Source organism: Nothoprocta perdicaria, unplaced genomic scaffold (assembly GCF_003342845.1).
Source record: "Nothoprocta perdicaria isolate Ctin4 unplaced genomic scaffold, notPer1 scaffold_182, whole genome shotgun sequence".
Taxonomy (NCBI): domain Eukaryota; kingdom Metazoa; phylum Chordata; class Aves; order Tinamiformes; family Tinamidae; genus Nothoprocta; species Nothoprocta perdicaria.
The window spans coordinates 611,034-637,064 of NW_020455005.1; the positions used below are offsets into that span (position 1 = coordinate 611,034).

General features: G+C 42.5%; 1 protein-coding gene across 1 annotated transcript in view; it reads left to right on the forward strand.

The window, feature by feature from the left end:
• Window positions 1–26,031, forward strand: part of PDSS2 (decaprenyl diphosphate synthase subunit 2) — a 99,629-nt gene that overhangs the window by 72,204 nt on the left and 1,394 nt on the right. Inside the window, exons 4-7 of the mRNA XM_026036641.1 lie at window positions 6,192–6,266; window positions 14,054–14,227; window positions 14,995–15,126; window positions 18,947–18,982. Of these exons, the coding sequence (XP_025892426.1) occupies window positions 6,192–6,266; window positions 14,054–14,227; window positions 14,995–15,126; window positions 18,947–18,982 (417 nt within the window). The remainder of the gene's footprint in view (window positions 1–6,191; window positions 6,267–14,053; window positions 14,228–14,994; window positions 15,127–18,946; window positions 18,983–26,031) is intronic.

A 26,031-nucleotide genomic window follows, 5' to 3' on the forward strand; every position in this document is an offset into this window, starting at 1 on the left:
GACTAGAGGAAATGGCTTCAAACTGAAGCATTGGAAGTTCCACAGGAACTTAAGGAAGCATTTCTTCACTGTGCGGGTGACAAAGCACTGGAACAGGCTGCCCAGAGAGGTTGTGGAGTCTCCTTCTTTGGAGATCTTYMAAACCCGCTTGGATGCAGCCCTGTGCCACGTGCTCTGGGTGACCCTGCATGAGCAGGGGGGTTGGACTCGATGACCTCTGAGGTCCCTTCCAACCTTCGGCAACCTTCGGCATTCTGTGTCCTCAGTGAGAAATACCGGCATGTCAGCCTCAATTTTTTTTTTTCCTAATAATTCAAACAGTGTTAAGATTACAAGATCTGTTTTCCTGCCTTTGCTGAAAGTCTGTTGCTTCAGTGGAATAAAAGATTCACACTGGGAGTGAAAAATAGGGTAAAAAGCAATCAGATGTGTTCGCAGTGGAATCGTGGCTGAGCAATAGTACCTCAAACAGCCTTTTTTTGAGTGGGTGTTTGCAACAACAGGCAGGTCTGTGGGATTTTTGGTCCCAAGTGGGGACTTGCACGCTTGTTTGACAACACACAGTCGTTTTGCAGAGGAATTGGGGTGGCTGTGATTAGTCATCCCTCCACCTGCAGTACAACTTCAGCAGAGAATATGCTTTTTAGACGTGAAATTAGGTTTTTGCGATGACTCAATTGCAATTCAAAACTCTTTGCTGTGTTGATAAGAACCTAAAATTTGTCTCAATGGCCTTCTTTGTTTGTCCCCCAAGAACTTAGCTATTCATAGAAGGGAAATCTGTTTCCAGTGCGTGCACTAAAATTTATCCTTCCCTAAGAGGATATTTGGCACTTGCTTTGAGATGACGACTTTATTTTATTATTTCGAAGAGAAAAACCTTAGTGTTACTAGTGCTGCAGAAGTGTTTATGCAGAGTCAGCTGTGGTCCTCCTAAAACAGCTGCTAGTACTACTAGGACTGGTTAAAATACATGTGTCTTGTAAACAGTGTGATAGATTATGTGTCATCCCCTCTTTTTGCACTGCAGTAAAGCTAGTCTTTAAAACTAAACTTCCCAGGGTCACATTTTAATGAAAGCCTCTTTACACCTGGCGTGACTTCAGTGAAGTAATATAGTTGTGGTGCATAAAAAGATAAATTATGTGTGTTTTGCAGGTGGATGAACTGTGTTTTAATCAGAACACTGAGGTATTTCATATGCCATTGGCGCTCAAGGAAACTAATCCTTTGTGTGGTGCAGACCAGGAGCAGTTGGAGATTGGGCAGCATTTCACTTGGAGCCTGGAGTGTCATCACTGCTGCTCGTGCTTCAGAGACTCTCTGTGCGAAATAGTGAATACTAGATAGGTATCATTTCTGTCAACGCTGAGCTGTAGGGTTCTTGGTGGGTTTAACCCACAATTTGTTTGGGATCATTGGGGAGCATAGCAAAGTTTAATGGCTGTCTATGCAAGTGTGGACAGAAATATTTTTTACCCTGCTGTCTTGCATTTTTACTGCTTTTTATTATTTTTTGTGATGGGGGTGGTCTTGTAGCTACAGAGCCCTGTAGTGGTGGAACTTTTTAATTCTCGCTTTTATATCTGAGCTGAGCAATGAAATAGTTAACCCTTTCCAGAAGGGTCAAGCTGAAGAAATCACATGTTTCTGCAACCTGAGTTGCAATCGACAGTTGAGTGCTTCAGGGCAAGGATCTGTTTACTGGGTCTGCAGGGATATTAATACACCGTGTACAGAGCCATGTGGCAGTGGGCAAGATAAAACTGTTGTTGTTGCTTTTCATTAACAAAAATAGCTGAAGTCTGCAATAAAGATCGTTCCAGTAGCGAAAACTCTGTGGATGATGTTGCATCAGCATAAAAGGGGTAAATTAACACTGGTAAAAATCACTAAAGTAAATTTAAGGTATTTGAAAATACTAATAATATTCAAGTGCTTATAATATTTAATAATATTGAATATTATAATATTCACTTATAATATTCACTTATTCACTTATAATATTCACTTATTATTCACTTATAATATTCAAGTGCAATAATATTCAAGTGCTTATTTTCAGTGTTTTTTATGCCCAGGAAGTGGTTTTATCAAATCACAGATTTGAGTGATGCTACACTGCATCTTGTGTTTTGCTGTATTCATCATTAATAGAATGAAAAAAAAACATATTTTTTTCCAACAGCGTAAAATAAGATTGCTAGAAAGCATAGCAATCACCTATCATTTTGTGTGTTTCAACTTAAGAAGGACAACTTTATTAAAAAAAAAGATGATTTAAAATAATAAAACCAAAAGGTTGCAATCTTTTTTTTTTCCCCTATAGGCTAGTGTATTTCTTCACCTGTGTGACTAAGTGTTCTTGGCCATCTTTAGTGTCTCTTTAGCTTTTCTTTTTTTTGGGGGGAGGGGGATGGTATTGGAGATTCAAAATCCAATTTCACCCGATTAGTTAGATTTATCTTCACCTTCATAGTTGTGCAATTTTTTTGTGTCATAAATATAAGAGTTTATTTGCTGTTAAGGGCTTTTATGGGCTTCTCAAGTGTGGAAAAGTTTCTAAAAATTAACAATTTTGAAGGGGAAAGAAAAAGAGAATCCAAAAGAAGTTGAAATCAAGACTTGTTACTTTTTCAAGCCTGTGCATCAGGAGCAAGGAGTAGAGTTTACCACAGCAAAGGTGCAGGGAAAGATGACCAGCACCCCAAAGAGGTAAAGAAGGGAATGATTATGGAAGGGGATTTCTTGTGATCCTTCCTGAAAGGAATTTGGCAAAGCCAAGGAAGTTTGTCAAGTTGAGAAATTTCAAATTGTTCCTTGTCAAAGGAAAAAGGATGAGATTTATTGCCATGCTTGTCCTATTGCTGTTTCCCATACTCGAGACAAAAACTCCATCTTTTCCATGCCATTCCACTTAAAAATATCCCATAGATGTGCTGTACGGATTGTTCTGAGTAGGGCAGTCTGTGTAATCAATGCCAGTTCAGCTGCAGAGTTAAAAAATAAAATAAATACTAAATCACATTGAATGAAAAAAAAAGAAAATATAAGAAAAGTATATAAATTTGGAGTTACATTGCAGTGAAATTAAATACACATATTCGAAGACAAATATTAAAGTATTTCAAAGACAATGTCTTTGAGTTGTTAAACTTAGTATCTCCTTTTTTTTTTAATTTATTGTTTTTTGTTTGTAGAACTGTGAGATTTAGGACTCTTATGAAGAATGAGTGCTCCGGAGTCTGTTTTTCCTACTTTTTAAGGAACAGTAATCATGTCTTTTAGCTTGGAAGAAAATTCCTGATCCTACCTAAATGTTCAATCCATAAAGCCTCTTTAGTCTTGTTTAAAAAAAAAAAAAAAAATCACCTTATGTTAAAATACGTGGCTGTTCCTTACAGACAGAGCTGTAGATGTGACAGAGATCTCGTCTATACCAAGTGCACTGTAGTAGGATGTAAAAAAAAATACTTAAGGGAAAAAATAACTAGCAAAAGATGTGTTTAAAGGGTTCGGAATGTTGTGCACTTTTCCTTGTCACCTGCGAGGACCAGGGTGGCCACCTGGCTGGTGACCACACCACTTTGCAAGGTCCTGATGCCGAGTGAAGAATGACAAATAGGATGGAAATTTGTTTCCTGTCAGTAGGAAGTTACCCCTGCTCCTCTCCAGCAGCCAGGGGTGGGGGGACGTGTTCTCTAAAAGGCCTTTAGGGAGTGGGGAAGGGCAAGGTGGAACGGGCAGCGCCTCTGCTCTTTTCGGAGATTCTGCTATTTGGCCACAGCAGCCCTTACCTGGCACCTCTTGCTGCCCTTCATCAGCCTTTGAACCTGCTTTGATGGAAAGGGCTGCGTAAGAACCAGCTGGTATAGGACCGACTGTATGAATGCTACTGAATCCCTAGTGCTTTTTCTCCAGCTCAAAGTCAGTTTGGGACACAGGAAAAATAGCTGCTCTCCTCCTTTGTCCTGGCTTTCCCTAGCATGCAGAACCCAGGCTGTGGAGGGCATAATGCAGGTGCTTTGCACAGATGGGATTAAGGGTTGGGAAAGTAAAGGGGCCTCATGCAAGCAGCCCAGTATGCTCTGGAAAATGGAATTTCACCCCGTGCAGGGATCTCCATGGCCTTGCACTTTACCTTAGGAAAGAAAAGAAATATATAAGAAAAATAGAATTCTAAGGACTTTGGAAAGAAAGGAGGTAATATTAATATTAAATTCTTACTTATATGTAGCACACGATACATAGCTGACCGCTTAATGGTGTTTAATGTGTGGCTTCTCTTCTAAGGAGTATGTGTATTCTCCCAGGGTGTATTATAAGCTACGAAAGGAAGAGGTACAATTCTTCACCGATGTTTTCCCTGAAATTGTTTTAACTCCGTTAAAATTGCCTTTGAGAGTAGAGTTGCACTAAAAAGAGAGAGGAGAGAAGGAAAAAAGAAACCCCAAAACAGGGTCCTGCTCAGTCTAGAGTTTCAGGAAAGAGAGGAAAAGGTCTAGTTATCCACAGCCAGATGCATTGTTAAAAGTTCATACTATCACTTTGACATTTAGAGTAGGACTCGGTGTCTTTGTAAATTCCTCTTCGTATTACCAGGGTAGGTCTCTGAGCTCAGAGCATTTCACAAACCATAACATTTTTTAGTGAGTGATTGATCTGTATTATGTGTCCTCGCCATCAGAGGAATCTTGGGATGTTGCTTGTATAAACTGAAATACAATCTGATCCCGAGCATTTAGTTACAGACTTTCATAGACCCATTGGCGATACTCAATCCTCCTGGATTTGGGAATAGGGCTTATCTGATACCATAAAAAAAAAAAAGAAAAGAAAAAACTCCCCTCATTTTCTCTGTTCCCCACTTAAATAACTCAACACATCTGGTAACACTGTAGGATCATTGTCCTTTCAGTTCCTCTGCAGCTCGTATTGCTACAATATTTCTTAGGTATCTGGTTTCCTAAAGGACAACATGATTTCTTTTTTTTTTTTTTTAAGGCTGTTTTTATAGGTCTTGCAAATTAACCCATATGCCTTGCAAGAAAAAACATGACTTTTAATCAGCACCGTTTCTAAAGTTAGCGCTTTTGCTATATGAATATGTATATGAACCAGTGTTTCAAAAAAATAAAAAAAAAGGAAAAAACCACCTTTCTGCTGGTACTCAAAACTGGCATGCAAATGTGTTTTTATTATCAAATAAAATATGCCTAAATGTTAAAATATCTCCCTGTTACGAGTTTTATCATTTCATTTTTTTGTCTTCAGTTACAAGAATGATAGAAACTGAAACTAAATCTTTTAATTCAATAAGAGTTAGGCCGAATTTTTTAGGAAGCAAAAAGGGGGGTCAGATATAGAATCATATGCATAGGAAATGAAACATTCAAGAAATTAAAGCTTTCTGAGGAACTAAAGGGGTAGCCTTAAGGTGTGCTTATTTGAAATGGCTGAGTTTAATTTTACAGTAAATGTGAGTATTTTGTTCCAATTAAGCCAGTTCGTGTGCACGGCTCCGGGTTGTACGGTCGTTCCAGGGAGACCGTGGCAGGCTTGTTTTCCATTCTGCACCAAGTTCAGACTTTTAGGCTTCGCTTGAATAAAACGAAAAGTCTGAACCCTACAGATGATGCAGAGTGGTAAATCTCATTTAAACATTCCCGTGCTGCAGCCTTTCAGTGTATGTGGTGCAGCTGAGCCTCAGGCCATGCACTAAGTACATCCACAGCGCATTCCCCGAGCACCCCAATACCAAATGATCACGTTGGAAAGGTTGCCTTCCTATGGATTCTGACTTGCCCACATTAGCCGTGAAGATGTGAATTTTAACAGCTCCCAATGAGAGGTATTGCAAAGTATTTACTTGTCAGGAAAAAAAAGAAAGCAGAAAATCCAGGTGAGGTGCTGTCTCGTATTCATGAAGTGGGATTTATTAGCTCTGCGCATTGCCTTCTGAGAATGCGCTCCATAGTTCACATTTAAAAAAAGAAAAAAGGGGGAAAAAAAGCTTGCTTTGCATTTACATTAAGTTAAAACGTGGATGGGAGAGGTACCTCGGTGGAGGCTCTGGTAGGGGGAGAGGAGCAGCCTCTGCCTCCCACAGGGGCTGCCGAATAACCAGTGGCTTGGTGCCACGGGTGGTAGCTACACATGCAAGCTCTTCTCTTGCTTCTTTTCTTTTGCAGGTTGTGGAGCTGATATCGAGTGCCATTGGTGACTTAGTGCAAGGTATCTACTATGAGAACTCCAGGTTGTCAGAGGTAAGCATTGCTGTGCTGTGTTCATGTGTGACTGCAGTGTTTGCAGTGACTCCCATGTCTGTGCAGAAGGAAGAGCCCTGACTTCTGCAGCAACATCAGTCCCACCTGGGAAATCTGGGCATTTCTAGAAATGCTCCAAGAGGGAATATTTTGTTTCTGTGAGTGCTAAATAAAATAATAAAATGTATGTAATACTAGGGACTCCAGGAGTGTTTTGCTATGGGCTTTCCGAACACTCTTGGAGACTTCTAGTTAAGGGTCCGTTACAGCAGTTTTATGATAGTGTTGTCAAGTGTCATTAGCACCATGTGCAATGCCTGTCTTACAAGCTGTAACTGCCAGAGATGTTACAAAACGTTTCGGCCCGTGTTGGTGTGAGGCTCCTGCTGCTGAGCATTGCCCCTTCCCACAGCTTGGACAGACACCAGTTTCGTTTGGAAGGGGCAGCAGTGTGTGCTGTGCGTGTCTGCACTGTCATCCCCATGCATGTAATCCAGGAGCTGCATGGGAAAGCAAATTGCAATTATATATTCACACCAACCACTCAGGTATTTCTTCAGGGGCAAGGGTAGTCCCGGTAGTATTGTGCTATTACTTCAACTTTCTGCATTACAGGAATTTTTGTCTTTAACTGAACTTTTGAGGAAACTTTGAGACCCTTCTAAAATTGGGTTTGCTCAGGCAGGATGGTGAAGCAAAATGGAGATCCCTGTTGCATTGTTCATGATTCTAACTTAAAGTCTCCAAAAAATAAATCCATAATTTAGTCATCGTTGCCAGTGCAGGTTTTCCCATAGCAAATTATCACTGCCTAGGAACGATCATAAACTAGTGTTTATATATGGTTATCTTAGATTACACTGAAGATTTGTTTCTATTGCTGTTTCCTCACATGCCTAGTTTTTCTCAGGGATGTGAATCTCCAAGTTCAGGAGGTAAGGTGCTCGGAAGACTGCAGAAGTGTTAATACTCACATACATTTGGTGTGCATTTAGATTGTCACTCTGGCTTATTGTTGCCCTATCTCAGCATGATAAAAATAAATCAGAACTAGGTGCGAGGCCGGATGATGAATCTGACCATGGCGGCAGTGCGGGCAGGCAGGGTGAGCAGGAACTCACGTGTGTCCTGGAGGAGCCCGTGGGCACCGCACGACCAGGATTGCACCACGTGAGAGCCTTGTTATAGCCAGCCTGCTTTAAGCTTTCCTGTTTTCGCTGAAGCCCGTCCAGGAACGATCACTCGCTCGGAATCAGCTCTGCCCAAGGGCTCCCGTGTGGCAGGAGAGGAGCGGAGCGGGATGGACGCGGGCAGCACAGCTCGCCCGGCACAGCCGCATCCCGAGCTGCCGTGCGGGAATGCCGCAGCGCTGGAGTGGGAACGGGCAGCGCGTCAGCCTCCAGGGCTGCAGGCTAGCACTGTGCTTGGGGCTGCGTGCTCAACTAAATGGCACTTCTCACATTTTTGCCTTTTAAGATTGTATTTTCAGGAGCCAAGCAGGTTTCTAATGATGGATTTGGATGAAAACAGCAACTATTTGTGTGCATAGAAACACAGGTCTGCTAGTTTTTCATAGCCATGCGACTACCTCGTCACGACTCTGTAATCCTAATGCCTTTTATTTTAGCCATAGCCTTTGTGTAGATGGGAAATGCTGTGGTCTCGATTGGGTGCCAGCCCTGCACGAGCTCTTAGCTGCCTTTCTGTAGGCTTGGCAGCACGCTGAGCCGGCAGTCTTGGCAGGAGCAGCTGGATCATCCTGGAGCAGCCGCAGCATGGGCGCGGGGCGGTGCGGGGCACCCTGTTTGCCTGCCCTGCCCCGCTTACACAGAAGACTGGTTTTGTTTCATAAAAGTGGTGACCTCTTCTGGCTCACAAGAGCTGAGGATGCAGGGAGACACTTCCTAAAAGGAAGCCAGTTAGTTCAAAACACAATTATCATCCATTGTATGAGGAAAGACTGAGTGAGCTGGGCCTGTTTTCTCTGGAGAAAAGAAGGCTGAGAAGGGGATTTGATCAATATATATAAGTACACGAAGGGAGAATATAGGGAGGAAGGAGCCAAGCTCTTCTCAGTGGTGGTCAGTGACAGGACAAGGAGTAATGGGTGTAAACTGCACCACAGGCAGTTCCATCTCCATGTGAGGAGGAACTTCTTCCCTGTGAGGGTGCCAGAGCCCTGGCACAGGTGCCCAGGGAGGCTCCTTCTCTGGAGACCTTCCCAACCCGCCTGGATGCCGCCCTGTGCCACATAAATAGGGAAACTGGACTAGATGATCTCTAGAGGTCCCTGCCAACCTCAACCACTCTGTGATTCTGTGATTAGTCTGATGGCCTAGAAGTACCACTGAAAGCGGCTGAAATTTGGTTTTTATAATGGGCTGTATATGGCTTCTGATGAGACCTAGAGATCCGGGACAGACAAGTCCTGGATCTATTTCAATTCTTTCGATCTTGTCCTTTGAGAAATTTGGCTCAGGGCAGTGTACAAACCCGTCCAGCGCTGCCCTCCCCACCACCCTGTGCTGAGGCCGTGGCCCGTCCTGCACCTCATCACGTCCTCGCAGCTCATGGCGAGGCCTGCCCGAGGCGCCAGCCCAGCTGCTGCTCCATCCCGCTGGTGGCCACGGTGCTTCTTCCCTCCACACCTAACTGCAGGTTGACCCAGCCATAGTCCCGACCTAAATTTCCCAGGGATAGGTCAAGTGCTTTAAGCGTCTGCAAATGAGTCCCAAATGTCAAACTTTATTTTTGCTGGTGACAGTAGGACATGAGGGTGTTTGTAGTGGCATTTTCATTTCACAGAATCTCTTACATTTAGAAAAGCAGATAGCTTTTTTTTTAATTACTTTTAGGCAGAGAAGAATGTTAAATTTGCCCCCAGCTGTTAAATATGCCTTTAGTACAGGTGTTATAAATTACTCAGTGCCATAAAATAGACTAAATTCCTATTTAGCACTGAGTTGCTTTGAGCTTGGCTAATCAGCTACCTAGATCGCTTTGTCTTTTACTTTAGACAAAAATAGCTCAGCAAAAATCCCCTTTCTCCTCTAAGACCCAAAGTTCATGTTTACCACAAGAATTTTTTGCTGCCTTTAAATGACCCTCTAGGAAAATTGAAAGTATTCTGTGCCCTGATTAGACTGACCTTACTTACTCCTGAAGACATATAGAGGATATAATTATTTGACAGCTCTCATAAATGCTTTGGATTTTTTTCTTTTTTCTTTTATTTTCACCTCTGTAAAACCACATGCGGTCCCCATTTTAGTACTTTCTGTTCGGTCATTCTTTGGTCTAGCTTGTTTGAGTAGTGAGCTGATATATCTGTGTATATAAGTTTTACTTCGAAAAGCCCTCTAATTTCTCTTTTCTGGGTTTGCAGATGATTTTGAATAAAATAAAATAAAATAAAATAAAATAAAATAAAATAAAATAAAATAAAATAAAATAAAATAAAATAAAATAAAATAAATCCTTCTCCTCATTTCCTGAATACCTTTGCAGACAAACTGCTTGTAAGCGTCTTCTCTAGAGTAACAAATTACATTAAGTGCCACTTCTGTGTTGGGCATCCTTGTTAATGTAACTGATGAGAGCAGCCCTTCTTGATTGCTTATGAATATATATTTTGCCCCATCCTTTCGTCTTCTAAAAGCTCCTTTGTTTCCTTGGATCATTTTCCAGACTGGATTTAAACTGCAGAAATAGCCTGGCAGCAAAGTCTGCACCAGCCAATTTCTTTGCAACAAAACAGCTCGTGAACTTGACGTTAGTACGGTGGGAGCACCTGTTCTTACTTTCTCCTTATGCAATTACTGCCTTGAAAACCTCTTAAGAAAAAAAAAAAAAAAGAAAAAAAAAAAAAAAGAAAAACATTGATTCCTGTTGAATTGGAAAGCAGTATCACAATTTTCTACTTGAAGTTTTCAAGCCATTAAGGTAAATGAGTTGTCAGGAGGTTAACAGGGGAAAAGCAAGCGTGTTGTTAGGCTCTCGAGGGCTGGTTTAACTGAGTGAAGCTCGTGGGGGAAAGGGAGACTGATGGAGTTGGGTGCTGGTGTCCTGCAGCCCTGGCCTCGCCGCACCAGGGAGCTCTGCCTGGAACTGCCTCTCCTCAGGGATGGAGCCAGAGCGTCAGCTTCGAGCATCCCGTGTCTGCTGCCCAAACGGCATCCCAGCTGCCACCTGGACCCATTTCTTGGCGACAGGACCTCTTGATGAGGCTCTAGTGAACGCAACATCAAAGTGCTGGTTGAAATGGATTTGGTGATGTGACTTCAAAGGCTTTTCTGTGGAAAAATACAATGGATCCTCTGGGCCAACTGACACCTGTGTCCCTGTTCACCCTTCCAAATACCCTCTGCTGACCAAACCACATTGGAAAAACAAAAAAAAAAAGTGAAGCCTTTTATAAAAATGCCATGCTTTGGCACGGCTTCAGCTCTGCAGTCTAGAGGTAGTTTCTTTTTTGCCCCTTGATGTTTGAAAATGATTTTTAGATCTTGTTGTACATCACATTGCCGTGAAAAAAAAAAAAATACAACAGAGCTGATGGGCTGTTGTGTAACATGGGAGCTGTGCTGGGAAAAAACAGCCCTTGGGGTGTTGGAAAATGTCACTGAAGAAAGGTCGTCTCTGCCTTTTTAACCGGCAGACACCGAGAGGTCTGTGGTCAGAGGCCTTTCTGTGATTAGAATCAGCTCTGTTTTTGCTTCGCGAGCTCATGTGTTGGTGCAGGCCTGTATGGGGCTGCCTTTTCTAAAAAACATCCTTCTTTCTTCAAAACTGTGTGTTCCAGTATCTGTGTTTGTAATATCGCACCTTTGACTATGTCTCTCAAAGCCTGGTTTCAAAGCCTGGTTTAGATGCTTGCAAATCTTATATGGGCTTCATGACATACTCATGCTTGTTACTTCCTTTCTATAAAACCCAGCAAATCTTTTTTCAAATAGCCTGTAATAAAGTCTTGTGGATGTTAAGGTTTTTTTTTTTTTTCCCACAAAACAATGTATTTGTTAAAATTATAAGGAAGGAGGAGTGTTGCCAGCAGGTCAAGGGAGGTGATTCTGCCCCTCTCCTCAGCTCTGGTGAGGCCGCACCTGGAGTACTGTGTTCAGTTCTGGGCACCCCAGTATAGGAGGGACGTGGAGCTTCTGGAGAGGGTCCAGAGAAGGGCAACCAGGATGATTAAGGGAATGGAACATCTCTCGTATGAAGAGAGGCTGAGTGAGCTGGGCCTGTTTTCTCTGGAGAAGAGACGGCTCAGAGGGGATATGATTAATATGTATAAGTTCAGGAAGGGAGAATGCAGGGAGGAAGGGGACAGGCTGTTCTCACTGGTGACCAGTGACAGGACGAGGGGTAATGGCCATAAGCTGGAGCACAGGAAGTTCCGTCTCCAGGTGAGGAGGAACTCCTTTACTGTTAGGGTGACAGAGCAGTGGAACAGGCTGCCCAGGGAGGTTGTGGAGTCTCCTACTCTGGAGGTCTTCAAAACCCGCCTGGATGCCGCCCTGTGCCACATGCTGTAGGTGTGCCTGCTTGAGCAGGAAGGTTGGACTAGATGATCTGTAGAGGTCCCTTCCAACCTTAAATATTCTGTGAATCTGTGAATCTGAAAATAAGCCTATTTTGATTCCTTTAATGTAAAGGGGGTCTCTAAAAGCTCAGCAAACTGTGCAGTTTGAGCAAAGTTGGGCTTTTTTTGTAGCTGAGCCATAGTCAATTAATGGGTTTTAATAGTGGAGAGTAACTTGTCATGCCATCCCTTTCTGTTAAGTGATTAAACTCAAACTTCCTGGAGAAGAATATACTTTTTCTAATAGATTGTAGGAATGTGAATGACTGTTCAATCTCTTTAGTTGTTGCAATTGGCATTTGATAAAGTCCTGTAGTTTTTCAGAGGCTCAGACATGCCAACATGTTAAATGTGCAGGTCTGCTGAAGGACTTCAGTCATTTCTTTAACGGCTTCAACTTACCTTACTAGTCTCTTTCTGCCTGGGATGGATTATAAAAATCACTGCCAATTTTTAGTCTATCTTCCAGCAAGTTTTAGTAAATATCCTGCTTTTTCTCTGAGCAGATTGGTTGTTAAGGAAAAGATGGTGTGGCGTCTTCCAAGAGCTCCTGATTTTAATTTTAAAATAAATTGATCTATATCTGAGTGAAAAACAACTTGATACGTAGGAAGCTACTAGAATTAAATGCTCCTTTTGACATTGTGCCAGCCATGGGAATCTGCACATTCTCTGGGCTGAGTTAAGATATTAAAACCAAAATACTACAGTAAAACAAAGCATAAGGAAAGCTCAGGCTTCACTTTATAAGTTATCACATGCCTAATAGCAAACTTGCTTTTTTTTCCCTTCTTCCTTTCCTCGTATAAGTTAATAGTGTGTCGGAAAGCAGAGGGATTTTGATACAACACTGTGCTACTTGGCATTGCAGCCTTCTCCTACTTTTCCCATTAGTCTCATATTATCTTCTGCCTTGTAACACAGCCCTTCTGGGTGATACCCATAAGGGAGCAGGGCCGGAGCTGAACGGATGGATTCTGTTTCATTTGTTACCAATTTCATGACAGATAATACCTTGCTAGAAAACTGTAGGGTCACACGGAATGAGTTCTCACTCATTTCTAAGTAGTCTAATTGACACCACTTTGAGGAGAAAAGTTGTATGTGTGTTCTTTTTTATATATTATTCCTTTAAAGAGCATCATTTTGGCTTAGCGCATGCTGTAGATTTGAGTGAGCTGAGAAATTACAACCTATTTTTATCATTTACATTCCTGAAATTTCTCTGTAGTTTCTCATTACTAATTTTTTTCTAAGTAGAAGAATCTTTGTGGTCTTTTCCCTTTTTTTGGTTTATTCTCTTTAGAGAGTACCTAAAGGCACAAGTTACATGTGTGTGAGAGATTACAGATCATGTCCAGCCTTGAAGGCTGGCACCACGTGAACCGAAGAGCTGCAGTTGAATTTGGGGTTGAGGGAGAAGGGATTGGGTTCCTGCTAATGAAAACACAGTTCTGTGCAAAGTAATTCTCATTGCTCTTTTGTATACAGAATGACTTTGAGAAATATTGAGCATCTTTGACCTTACAGTCAAGGTGAAAAAGTTCACCACCAGCCTCACCGAGATCTCTTGACAGTCCTGTGGGAAAATTAATACTTGGTATTTCTAAAGCATAATTTTATTTTAAACACTTTGTTTTTCGTTTTTTTTTTTCTTTTTTTTTTCAGTGCAGTCCTACTAAGTATTTTTAAAACCTTTTGTTATTTTATTTCTTTTAACTACAAAGGAGAAGTTTCAGTAACTCAGAAATGCCATTCCCTGATTGACTGAGGTTTTGGAGGTTTTTTGGATTTGTTTCTATTTCTCGTTTGTTTTTTTGTTTGTTTGTTTTTAATGGATAAGAGGTTAGATGCTGATGTGCCCTGCTTGCTTTTTCCCTCCCCTCTCGGTAGGAATGCCACAGGCTGTTGGCATTCAGTGCAGTGATACAGGCATTAAGGAAAGGGTCTGTGCACAATCCGCTGACAGCTCCGTGTGTTTCTGTGGATCTTCTGAGCAGGAAACCTGAGTGTTATTTGTGCCACTAGCACACCCAGGACCATGTTTTCTCCACCCTGCCCTGGAGCATGCCCTTCATGCAGCCTGGGCACCCGGAGTTTGGTTCCTTGCCATGTCCTGCATTCTCCTGGGCAGCGCTGCTACCCCCTGCCATCTGATACAGCTGCAGTTCTGCCCTTCTCAGTTTGGCCTTTGTTTCATTCTCAGGAAAACTGCCTGACGGACGACATCGGCATATCGACTTGGAAGGAGCAGGTTTTCCTCTCGCACAGTGCCTTGCTGGCCAAGAGCTGCCAGGCCGCCATGGAGCTGGCCAAGCACAGCGCGGAGATGCAGGACATGGCCTTCCAGTACGGGAAGCACATGTCCATGAGCCACAAGGTAGGCCTCTGTGCTCTGTCCCACCACGTGCTGGGCCATAGGCCTTGGCTGCCAGATCAGCGACACCGCTCGCGAGCTGGCCACATCCCTCTTTGAGCAGTGCTTCCTTCAGGGCTCTACAAAGGGTCCTCTGATGCCTCTTCCTGTAGCCCTTTCCTTCTGTGCTCCTGCTTTCTTCCCAAAGCTGCTATGCCAGGAGCAGGACCCTCAGCTCGCACAGAGGTTGGTACCAAGAGGCCCAGCCGTCTGCAGCAGCACTCGAGGTGGGAGCTGCAGTGGCCAAAGTCCCAGCAATTGTCCCCTCCTGACAGGTCGGCTGTGGAGACGACTGTGTGCTGGGGAGAGCTGGGGGATAAGGAGGGAGGAGGTTGGTGAGGACAGCAGCATCTGGGCTGCTGCAGCAGTGTGAGGTCCCCCAGAGACCCCAGGGCCCATGGGGCTGAGCCAAGACAGCCGTGCAGGTCTGAGGTCCCTGCTCGCCCTCTCCGGTGGGTCAGTGGCCCCGTGCAGAGACATGTTTGTGTTGCCCTTGCATCTCAGGTGGGGAGACCAGCCCCTGCTCCCTGCACGCTCTTGTAGGTGTCTCAGAGCTGGGCGTGTGTCCCTCCCTCCCTGCCTCCTTCTTGTTGGTAGTGGAACCAAGATACACCTGTTAATGACAAAGATGGTAATTAGCTGTGAAGTCAGGAGGATATAGACCTTGAGGTGAGGGGTGGATGGGATAGAACTTCATCTAGTATTTGAAGAAATATATTCTTTTCTTTCAGCTACATTCAGACCTTCAACCATTCGTTAAAGAAAGTTCTAATGACACTGTGGTCTTCAGTTTAAATTCTGCTCCTGCAGTCCTGCATCAGGAATTCCTTGGAAGAGAGGCATGGATTAAACAGATTAAAGAGGTAAATTGACTCATTGTTTAAAATTTCTTAGTTTTGCTATTTGGATCTTTCCTTCCTATCTACATTTTCAGTCTACAAAGAAGCTCAGAAACTAACAAAAGAGAGAACAGCATGGAGCAGTTCTGCTCAGCCACATTTACACATTTCTCTCTCATGCTTTCAAGAGAGGAGAAGTGCTGGACAAGGACAAACGAGCTCTGTCAACCTTCAGTGCGATGATGGAAGAGGTAACAGGCAGATGCATTGACACAAGACACATGCTTGCTCCTCAGGACTTATGCGAAGTCCCACATACTAGTAGCTTGAGGCTACTTTCACTCACAGCTTAAACCAAAGATCTTGGCAGCACAGTAGTTGAATGAGACACACGTTTTATTCTGCCAACTTTGACCTGGGAGCAGTAACGTGATGGGGGGAAATGAGCTGGGGATCGTGGCTTCCTGACCACTGCAGAAGGTAGCCCATCAGAAAGCTGTGAGTGACCTTTGGCAGTTCCTGCCATCTTAATACAGATTCTTGAGCAGAAGGAATACTTTCTTTGATAAAAAAAAAGAAAAAAGCTAGTTCTTTGCAAGCATATTAATTCCAGACCTGCTTCTTTCCATTTTGAAAGCAGAACTGGGGGGCACAGGCCAGGAATTGAGGGCCTCTTACTCCTCTATTTCTGACTGCCAGGTTTCAGTCTGAATTCATGTACTGCAGACCTGAAGCAAGGTTGCTTCCGTAGTGAGGGTTGTGGGAAAATACAGAATCACAGAATCTTCAAGGTTGGAAGGGACCTCTAGAGACCATCTAATCCAACCTTCCTGCTCCAGCAGGGACACCCAGAGCACGGGGCACAGGGTGRCATCCAGGCGGGTTTGGAAGATCTCCAGAGAAGGAGACTCCACAGCCTCCCTGGGCAGCCTGTGCCAGGGCTCTGGCACCCTCACAGGGAAGAAGTTCCTCCTCCCCTGGAGATGGAACCTCCTGTGTTTCAGCTTGCACCCATTACCCCTTGTCCTGTCACTGGCCACCACTGAGGAAAGCTTGGCCCCCTCCTCCCTACAATGTACTCCTTCATGTATTTATACATTTTAATAAGATCCCCTCTCAACCTTCTCTTCTCCAAGCTGAACAGGCCAAATACCTGCAACCTCCTTAACCTTACAGTGGTGCAGAGGAGCAGGGAGAAAATCTGTCAAACCAAAGTGAACTTCTGTCATCTTGAAACTAGGGACTGGTAGTTTAATGTGTGACTAGGAACTTTGGAATTCTGCAGTCTCAACACAAGGCTGATATGCAAGTTGAATGTAAATGAATTTGGATGATTGCAGCTGGAGAATAATGATATTACTACAGCATTATACATTACTACAGCTTATTAAAGCTTTGAAACAATTTCCCATCTGCAGAATCTAGAGAGGGTTGCAGAATTCCAGGAATGCTGTCTGTGTGCCTGCTAATTCTTATACCAAAAATGGGGGTCACAGACACAATGAAGCAGTTCTCACTGAAAGGGAAGGGGTAAAAAATGGCAGGCACTATGCGAAAGTATCAGCTGCCACTGTTGTTAAATACAAAGTGGAGGACCTAGTCAGGGAGCCTCTTGGCTTATGTTACCTGAGAAAAGTCAATTATCTTTTTAATAACTACAAGCTTTTGGGGATACCATCTATGGTCACACTCACTATGGACATACGGGATTGATGCATTTTGAGTTGATTTTTTTGGAAATCGGGGAGCCTTCTTTCTGGCCAGGGGAGTAGGCATCACAGCACCTCATTTACCGCAGAGCAGCACGGTAGAGGTATTCCTCACTTCTGGCATGTGGCAGTCTCTGGTGCGGAGCAGGAAGGCTGAGCCGAGCTGGCCGTTCCCTCTCAAATGTGGTGATAAGAGGATGCTTTTCCTTGAGGAGAAGCTGGAGACCCAGCATTCCCAGCCTGAGCCACCTGGCCCAGCAGTGAGGCACCTGAGATGACATCTGGGGGGTTACCCACGCTGCACAAGAGCCTGTATCCTGCACAACAGCCTAGATGCCTTTGCAGAAGCTAAGGCAGGCACAGAAGTCTGATGTAAAAGGAAGACTGGGAAAAAGAGAAAGAAGCAGAAATGGAATTGTAGTAAAGAAGTCTTAGAGAAGAGATCACTGAAGCTGTTGCTTGGAGAACGGCAGTGACAGTTCTGCAATTGCCACCTCCTTGAAGGTTGGAGGGAAGGGAGCATGAAGAAACTCCCTGGCTGTTTGGAACCTGTATTATATGCAAGAGAAGACGTGCTGAGCACACCTTGGCAGATATTACTAAGAATAAAAGGCATCTTCCTCGACTGTGCATCTGCATAGCAGCAGTCAGAGAACATGTTCTTGGTATGTTCTCGTACACGCTATAACTACGAAATATGTTTTGAAGCAGCCGTAAGACCCAAGCAGCGTGAATGAAAGTTGGCAAATCAAGAGATGGGAATTCACAAACAAGGAAGCAATTATTGGCAGTGGTTTTGCTACTCCCAGATGATGTAAGGCTGTTTTCTTAACAGGCATTTCAGAAAAACTGAATTTTTTTTTTAGGAGAAGCTTAAAGAGGGTATTGAAATGATTTTGCGGATCAGTCTCCTCTCTCCTTCAATTAAGTCTTTTTTTTTTACCTACTGCTTTCCTTCCTGTTCTGCTTGCTTAATTTCTCCTCAGTTCTTTGCTCAATTTTGTCGGTCTTACAAGACAGCAATTCTTCTTTATAAGACAGAATTCCTATTCCAAATCTGTGGACCTCAATAGCATCTCTTCAAAGCCAGGCTTAGCTTTCCTCTTCAGTGCAGGCCTCAGCTCTTCCTCCATAGGCCACCTCCTCCTCTTGACTGCTTTCTTGGGACAGCCCTTGAAGTGTCCACAGAGGCCCTGGAGAGGTCGTGGTCCTCACCTACATCCTTTCACAAGACACATTCCAGAGGAACTGAGGTTTTTGGCCCTCCCATGTGGAGCTTACAGGGAAAGAAGTAGCAGTGATAGTTTTTTCCTGTGTGCCTGAAGAGGGAACAGCTGGAGATGGACAAGGTGATAATGATACGGCTCGATTTGGCCACAGGAAAGGGCTGCAAGGTGGCCAGGCAGGAATGTGTTGGGTCTGGCATTTACTGTAACTGGGTGAAAAAGACATAAACGTGCTATGTTCTACATAGCCCAGTGGCAAAACAGAGGAATTTGGACTGTGTACTTTTCAGCATCTGGGCAAAAACAACTCTCAGCTCTATTCAGGCTTCTTTCTGCATATCCTAGGAGGTAAAGGTTGCCTGTGTTTACTGCTTAAGTGAAGGGTGCCACTGTGTACTTAGGTGCAATTCTAAACCCAACGCATAATTAGCATGACTAATCTAGGCCTAATAGCTCTGACATGGTCTTGACATCCTTGTGGAGAGGATCAGCTCTAGACAGCTAACTGTGTGCAAATCGTGGGAGATAAGGAGTAGTTCTCTTCTTTAAAGAGGTGTCTTGAATTTTCTTAACTGTAATCCTATTATTGCTGAGCTGAGATATAGTTTATACTCAGGGTTCTATGGGGGAGGTAGATTAATACCAACAGCAAAATTTCTTATGACCAAAACTCTTTAGATTGAAGAAGCTGTTTAAATAGAACTCATAATAAAAATATTATGTTAGGTATCTGGAGATCTTATCTGAAACAGAACTCTATTATGTAGGCTGATAATGTTTTGGATTTTCCCCCATCAGATTTCTAAAAGAAATCAATTATGTCTAAAATAATAGTTATCCTAACTGTGTTCTTTATTCTTGCCGCTCTCATTTTTAGAATGTTACATAAAATCTCTCTTTCTCTTTAAGGCACAAGGAAAAGGAAGCATAATGGACTACAAGAAGGTTGGTTAATGATATTTAAATTTGCTTATTATTTTTAATGTTTCCTGTAATGCTTTCGTGATTATTTTTGACAGTTGGAAGAAACTTCCTTATTAAATTCAAATTATAATTTGTGCATATGAATGCGGAGAGAGGGAGAGTGCCTGGCACAGTTTCTTACATTAAAGAGCCAATAATGGTCAGCTATGCTGTAAGTATCAGGTATCTCTCTTTTATAATCATTTTTTTTGCTGTTGTTCATCCCATAATACCATGCCATCTATTTAAAAACCAAACAGAAAAGGCAAAAATCCATTCTTCTCTCCCATCGTTTTCCTGAAAATCAGTTTCTTCCAATCCTTGCTACAGCTTCCAACTAAGTCCCCCCTGCTTTGGCTCTGGGGCTGCAGTAGCTCTTAGGACAGGCCTATCTGCGCTGACTGACTTGGGTGCTGAAGGCATCTGGGGCAACGCGGAGCCCTTGGAGGTGCCGGTGCTGCCGAGGAGGCTTCCCAGGAAAACAGGAGAGCCGCTTGCTAGGGATGGCACGCTGGAGATGGATGGTGTGAGGTTGTGTCCCCCAGTCTTTCACTGAGCAGGAGGTCGACTTGTTTGGAGGCCTGACTCCATCATGAAGGTCCAGTTACCCCCAGCACCAACAGGGAAAATAGAGTATAAATTGTTGAGCACACGAGGGATTCTTGAAGGGGAGCCAGGAGAGCCCTCAAGCTCTGGCTGTTGCTGGAATAACAGGTTGGCACACAGATACAAGTCACAGTCCCATTATAACTGCTCTATATTGACCAAGAAAAATGGTAATTTGGATCATTAAAAGCAATCCCTTTGTCTTTCCTTCCTGTTTGACCATAAAAAGGATCTCAAACTTAGCTTGCTGTTTCAAATAATTGTTCTTATCGGGACAATGTTTGTTTTTCTACAGTAGAAAGAATAAATGGTGCGTCTGTGGTTTTCTAAATGGCCACAGAGAGCACTGAAATGTCTTCATCTTCGAGTATGTCTCTGTGTGAGACACGTCTGTGAATGCTTAGGCAAGGCCATTAGCTTTTGCATGGCTGGGTTTTCTGCTTCCTACAGTTGTGATCTGCCCAATGTTATTTTAATAGTTAAAAAAAAAAAAAATTAAACATCTAAAATTGTTGTGCGGAATCATATGATTTGTCAGTACGTTCAGATATGTTGAGCTAAAGGATTTCACATGATTTCAAGCTCTGGATGCTGCAGAGGCGGTCGGGAGGCCTGTGGTACGTGCAGGCCCCTCAGGCCTTGGAGAAGAAGGCCCTGGGGGGAGCCCTGATGGGTGTCACGGGGCTCCCTTGGCCCCGGGAGCACCTGCTTCCATGAACGGCAGGAGCCACCTCCCTCCCCGTCTCCCACATACCACAGGTCTAGTAAGGGAATAACGATCCTGAAGAAGAGCTGCACTGTCTTTGTGCGCACAGACAAAAATCTTGTTGAAGATTTGGTCTCACTGCTACGACAACTTGGTCGTTCTTGTAGTAGTGTCCAGGCTGAATACGGAGGTGTCGCATCCTCCCTACTAGGTTTCTTCATTAAAAAATAATAATGGAAATAATGAATAAATAAATAGACATGGTCATTAGTTACATCCATGCAAAGTGACCCTGGTAACCTGCAGCTCGCCCCACGTAGTGGCTCACCAGTACATGCACACAGCCAATTAGAAGACATAATGTGCAGCACAAATTAATATTTTTTTCCCCATCTCTATGATAACATGTTTATTTCACTGCTGCTAGAGTCTTTTTTTTGCACATATTCTGCCTTTGCTTCCCCACCTCAAGGTCCTCCCATCTTTTTCTACTCTATTGCTGAAGTTAGTTTCTTTGATAAGTGATTGGAGTTTGTAAATCCTGTCGTAACTCCTACTCAAATTTGAGATTTTGTTTCTCTTTGAGTCTTACTTAATTGAAGGGGAATATCCCCAACACTAGCTGCAGAACTTTGAAGAATTCAATTGTTTTTATTCTTTTCATTTTTATTATGAACTTCCAACATGCCGTTTGATTACAATGATAATAATAATAATAATAATAATAATAATAATAATAATAATAATACAAACTTTGTTCCTTTATTTGAAAGCATAAACAAATGTGTATCAGAACTGTTAGCTGATAGGCTTACTCAAAAATATTGTATCTGGTTCCTTGTGGCCTTCCATTTAATTAAGGAATGAAGGTCAGACTGAGATCCACCTGCTCTACATGCCCCCTTTAAAAACAACAGCCTTGTATTTTTTTCCAGTTTTGAGGCTGCTTGAGAACTTTGAGTTGTAACTTTGCACGTGATATTGAAATGATGTTTCTGAGGTTTCACACTGACAAAAAGCAACTATCTAGATGGTGCAAGTAAATTCAGTGGAGGTTCTGATGCAGATATAGGTGAGAAGTATTTTTCTGCATGCAGTTGTAGTTTTTCCTTGCAATTTGTGAATACGATTATTTTGCATGTGTTAGTAATACCATGAAAGCAGCCAAAACCATCAGCAAAAGACATTCTCTGCTTTGTTGGAAATAATGTATGTCAAGATGCTCAAGCTTCTGATTAAATGATGTTTTTACTTATGCTGTTAATTCTGGGTAGCTTTGGGTTTTCTTTTTTGATTGTATAGGGAGAAGAATTTTTTTTTTTCCTTTTAAATCAGACCTTGGCAAAACTGTAAAGAAAGAGGATACAGTTACCTGAGTTGTAAATCACCCCCCCAAATCACTTGCATCTTTGTTTTTAGTTTGAGGGTCCTTTCTATAGCTTCTTTGGAATGAGAATTCGGCACTACTTGCTTTAGTAAAATAAACACTTAGCACATCTTTTAGCGTGAATATGAAGTTAATTGTGTGTGCTTGGGTGTACTAACATGGTGATTAATAGCCATTTGCAAGACCATAATTTAAGAAAGTCACTTATTGGTGAAAAGACGCCATTTACCTACGCTTGTTTAGATTTACGCTTTAGCTACGAAGTTGGTTGTCAAAGATCTGGAAAGGTGTAATAAGGAAAAGCTGATATCTTTTCTAAAACATAAAGGGTCTGTAGAGTCAATCAGGCTTATTTTTTAACACATCTAGAAAAGTGTGAAACCCGTGACATGATATTAGCTGCAAAACAGCCAGAGTAGCAGTGTTCCCTACGAATGGGCTGTTTCTTTCCTTTACTCTTGGGCCTGACTCTTAGCAGATTTGGTCTTCTCCTACGGGAAGGCCTTTCTGTGCTGGAAGGAAAAAGTTAGTTTACCTTTTGTCAGCTCGGTAAGAAGAAATATTTGCCAAGATAAAGTTATACAAATGCAAGTTTCTGCAGGCTATTCTGTGCTTTACAGATCTATGTCTTTACCTCTTCTATAGAAAAAGTGTCTAAAAACCAATAGTGGATAAATACATATACACAGCAGTTTCATGTAGCATATCATTCTGTACCTATCCAGCAAAAGTGAGGAAAGCTTTGTGTGTTTTATGACATTATGAAATGATGCACTTTAGTTATTAAGTTTAAAATTTAAATTTTAAATAAATAAACTGGATAAGTTAATAAATTTTCCAATGCCTCTTTTTGAGGAGGAAGAGCATAATGCTCTGTCCGGCCACAAGAAAAGAGCGAATGCCGAGAAGATCCCACGGTGCTTAAAAAACAAATGTAAGACAAAAAGTTGCTCTGCAGAACGTGTCCTGCCTTTTCCAGACAATGTTTCAGCTGCCTTTTAGATCATCCGTACCTATTGAGCATGATGTTCCCACAAAAGCGAAAACAAATTTAGAGAAGCTGGGGTAGAACGTTGTAAACACTTAATGCATTAGTCAGCCACCTGACCACAGATCAATTTAAATTTTGTCTTTTTGGGTTTCTTTTTTTATTTCAGTGACTCTTGTACATTTCAAAAGTTTAAAGTGTTTAAGTTTATTTGATATCAGAGAGATGATATGATTTCTGAGGATTTCGGTGTGTGAGAAGTTTAACTGTTTAGGGTCATTTTTCTAAAAAAAAAAGAACAAAAAAAAAAAATGCTGTTGATATCTTGTCACTTGAAAAAAACAATCCCAAGTTTCACCTATGCAAAAACAAGATTAAACATTTTGCTCTTCTTACTCTCCCAGCGTGTGCAAAATCTTGTACAGTCAGCATATTTATCACATATTCAGAGAGGTTTATTTCCCCTGTAGAATTCACTGTTCTTCATAAATGGAGCTATCCAAAGAGAAGGTAGAAATGCATCAACAGAGGAGTTTTAGAGTTTCTTTGTACTCGTGCACCTGCAGTCGTTCATCTTCATAGTTTTTTTCAGTCTCCAAAATCTAGTGCTCCCCAGGTTGTTTTTTTGAGCTCCAGCACCTCTCGGACAGCCCATTCTGTCCATCAGGAATCCAGAATAATTGGTCTGAAAGACAAATACTGAAACTCTGTGTTATGGATGACAACATTTCTCTTGGCTTTTTTTCCCTTGACAGCAGCTGCTTCCCTTGGCTGTGGTGGCTGCCCTGCAAACATGTGGCTGGTCACTTTTGCTGAGAGAGGGCACTGCTTCCAGGAAAATGGGCTACAGAGGAAAAGGGAGAGCTCAAATACTTGGGAAAAAAATGTGTGGACTTCTCAGCCTCCTGCTTATTGATAAGTCTGGCTGGATCTTAACAAGTCTGGTTAGAGGCAGCCTCTTCAGGATGAGTGTTTAGTACCATGCACAAAATGAACAGGCTGTGGGAGATGTTTCCACACACAGCCTTTCATAATGTTATTTATGACAAGTCAGCAGATTCTGAAAGCTGTGTAGATCCCAGCAAGCTTGCTATCCCAAATATTGAATATCCTTGTTACTTTATGTGCCCAAATACTTTAAAAAAAAAAAAAAGCTACAAAGTAAGAACAAGAATTTTGGATTTATTTCTATTCTATATAAGGTATGATCTAGGCAACACATTCTCTTTGTATCATTCATCTGTGTTGCACTTGAGGAAATAATTTCCTGTGAAAGTCTCACTAGCTCATTAGCAGTGAGGTGAAACACATCAACACACTGGTTTGATTTTACGGTAGGCTTAGGAGGGCAAGTCAGTGTAAAGAGAAGGTGCATTTCTAGCTTAGAGCATGTCCCTGCTACAGAGAGACTGTGCGTAGTTGCATGGTCATTACCTCAGACTGCTTTGGTGTTGATGCAGATGCAGATAGACCAGATACTGAAGCAGTCAAGAGATCAGATACCTGTTTTCCTAGGTCGGAGTCTGCCGATCTGGTTTACATAGGCTTGTTTCGGTTCTGTGCTTGCAAACTTCGGAAAGTTGAGTGGAAAAAAAGAAACCCTGCTCCAGCTGTTTGGTGCTTGTGGTTGTCTCCTGAAGGATAGGAAATGGAAGCCTGAAACCAAGGAGTTCTCATAAAGCTCTCCTTTCCAGAATGTGGCAGGAGACATTTTTCAAGGTGCAGTCAGTGGCTCGTTGCCATTTATTTGCAGGGCATATCTAAGACATGGGAGTGCAGAGGGAGAGGCTGGGCACTAGCATAGGAACTAGCTAGGAAGGAAGCTTAGCCTAGGAAGGAAGGAGCCTGGGAACTAGCCTAGAAAGAAAGGAGCAGGGTAGGGGAACGAAGACAGTTCCATGCCCCTCTTGGTGTATGTGAAGTATTCGGTGTGAGAAAATTTCATCAGTGCACTCCTTTCCATATCTTTCCTTTCGTTCCTTCCCTCTGTAACTGCGGACCACCCTCCTTCCAGCCAAAGCCCGTGAAATGAAATGAAAATAAATGAACTGCGGATCGAATGATGAGGCTGAACTCGCGGCAGGGGAGCCGAGCAGGCGGAATGGAGCCAGACTCCGTTTGCTCCCACTGCCCTGCCCTTTTTGTTTTCCCCAGTCCGTGAATGTTGTGTTGCTGTCTTTGCCTTAGATTCAAGGCATAAAAAAATGTGGGCTTCTGAGCTTCATGTGTCCCAGGCAAAACTGCTAAACCTGGACAGTATCTGAATATACTGAAGGAAAATGAAGGTGCCGCATAAAAGCAGAATGTGAGGGGGGAATCGCCTCCCATCTGGGCTGTGTTATCGCAAGGTTGTCCTTTAAGTTGCATGTGGATAATGAGATCCCCTCTGTGCTCTTCCAGCTTTCTGGCACCTTTAGGAAGAAGAGCAGGAGGGCTTTAGCACTGATACTCTGAACAGCATTTAGAAACTTAAAACGCAGCTGCAGGGAGGGGTTTGTAAGTCATCTGTGATTTGTCTTGTATTCTGCTTAAATTACTGAGTGCCACTTTGAAGAAAAGTTGAGTTTTAATGTTGGATGAAATGTTTGATGCACAAAGTGATGTCATATGAGCCTAAGAGGGTAGATTCTTTTGTTTAGAAGTTAATGAAAGGTTGTAATTTAAGTTTGTAGAGTAACAAATAGATGCAGTTCATTGCCCTTCTGTGTTCATCAGCCTCCTACATTAACTGTTTCTGTCTAAAAGCGATAGAAAAAAAAAGTGCATCTAAACTAGATACGTGGAGTTTTTTTCTTACATACTTCGTTTGTGAAGGTTCGTTATAACAAATCATCGAGGCCCCAAAATTGAGTGTGAAAGTGCACAGGAGTACAACCAACAACATAAACTAGTTGTTTTGCCTACAGCAGGGCTACTGAAGCCTGGTTTCCTATGGATTTATGTGCTATATTTCTTCAATAACTAACCAATTACAAGAACCCAATTCCCATTCTTTTTTTTTTCTCCACCACCACCACAATTTTACAACCCTGGCTGAGCTAGAATTGACACACAGTCTGCTTAATCCATGCTGGTTTGCCTCCATCTATTTATGTTCCTTTGGCTGCGCCAGCTGTTTCTGCAGGTAGATTATGGAACAGGTCCATTCTTAAGGATGACAAATTGTTCATGACTAAACAACATTAGTTTCTGAATTCTCCTCCTTTGAAGATTTTGAAGATTTCAGTGTATTCTTAGTATATAAGCACATACATGAGCACACAACTATGTGTGCTTAGGCTAAGCCTCTCTGATCTTTCACCAGTCTCAAGACTTTTGCTTCAGGTCCTTTTTTTTTTTTTTTT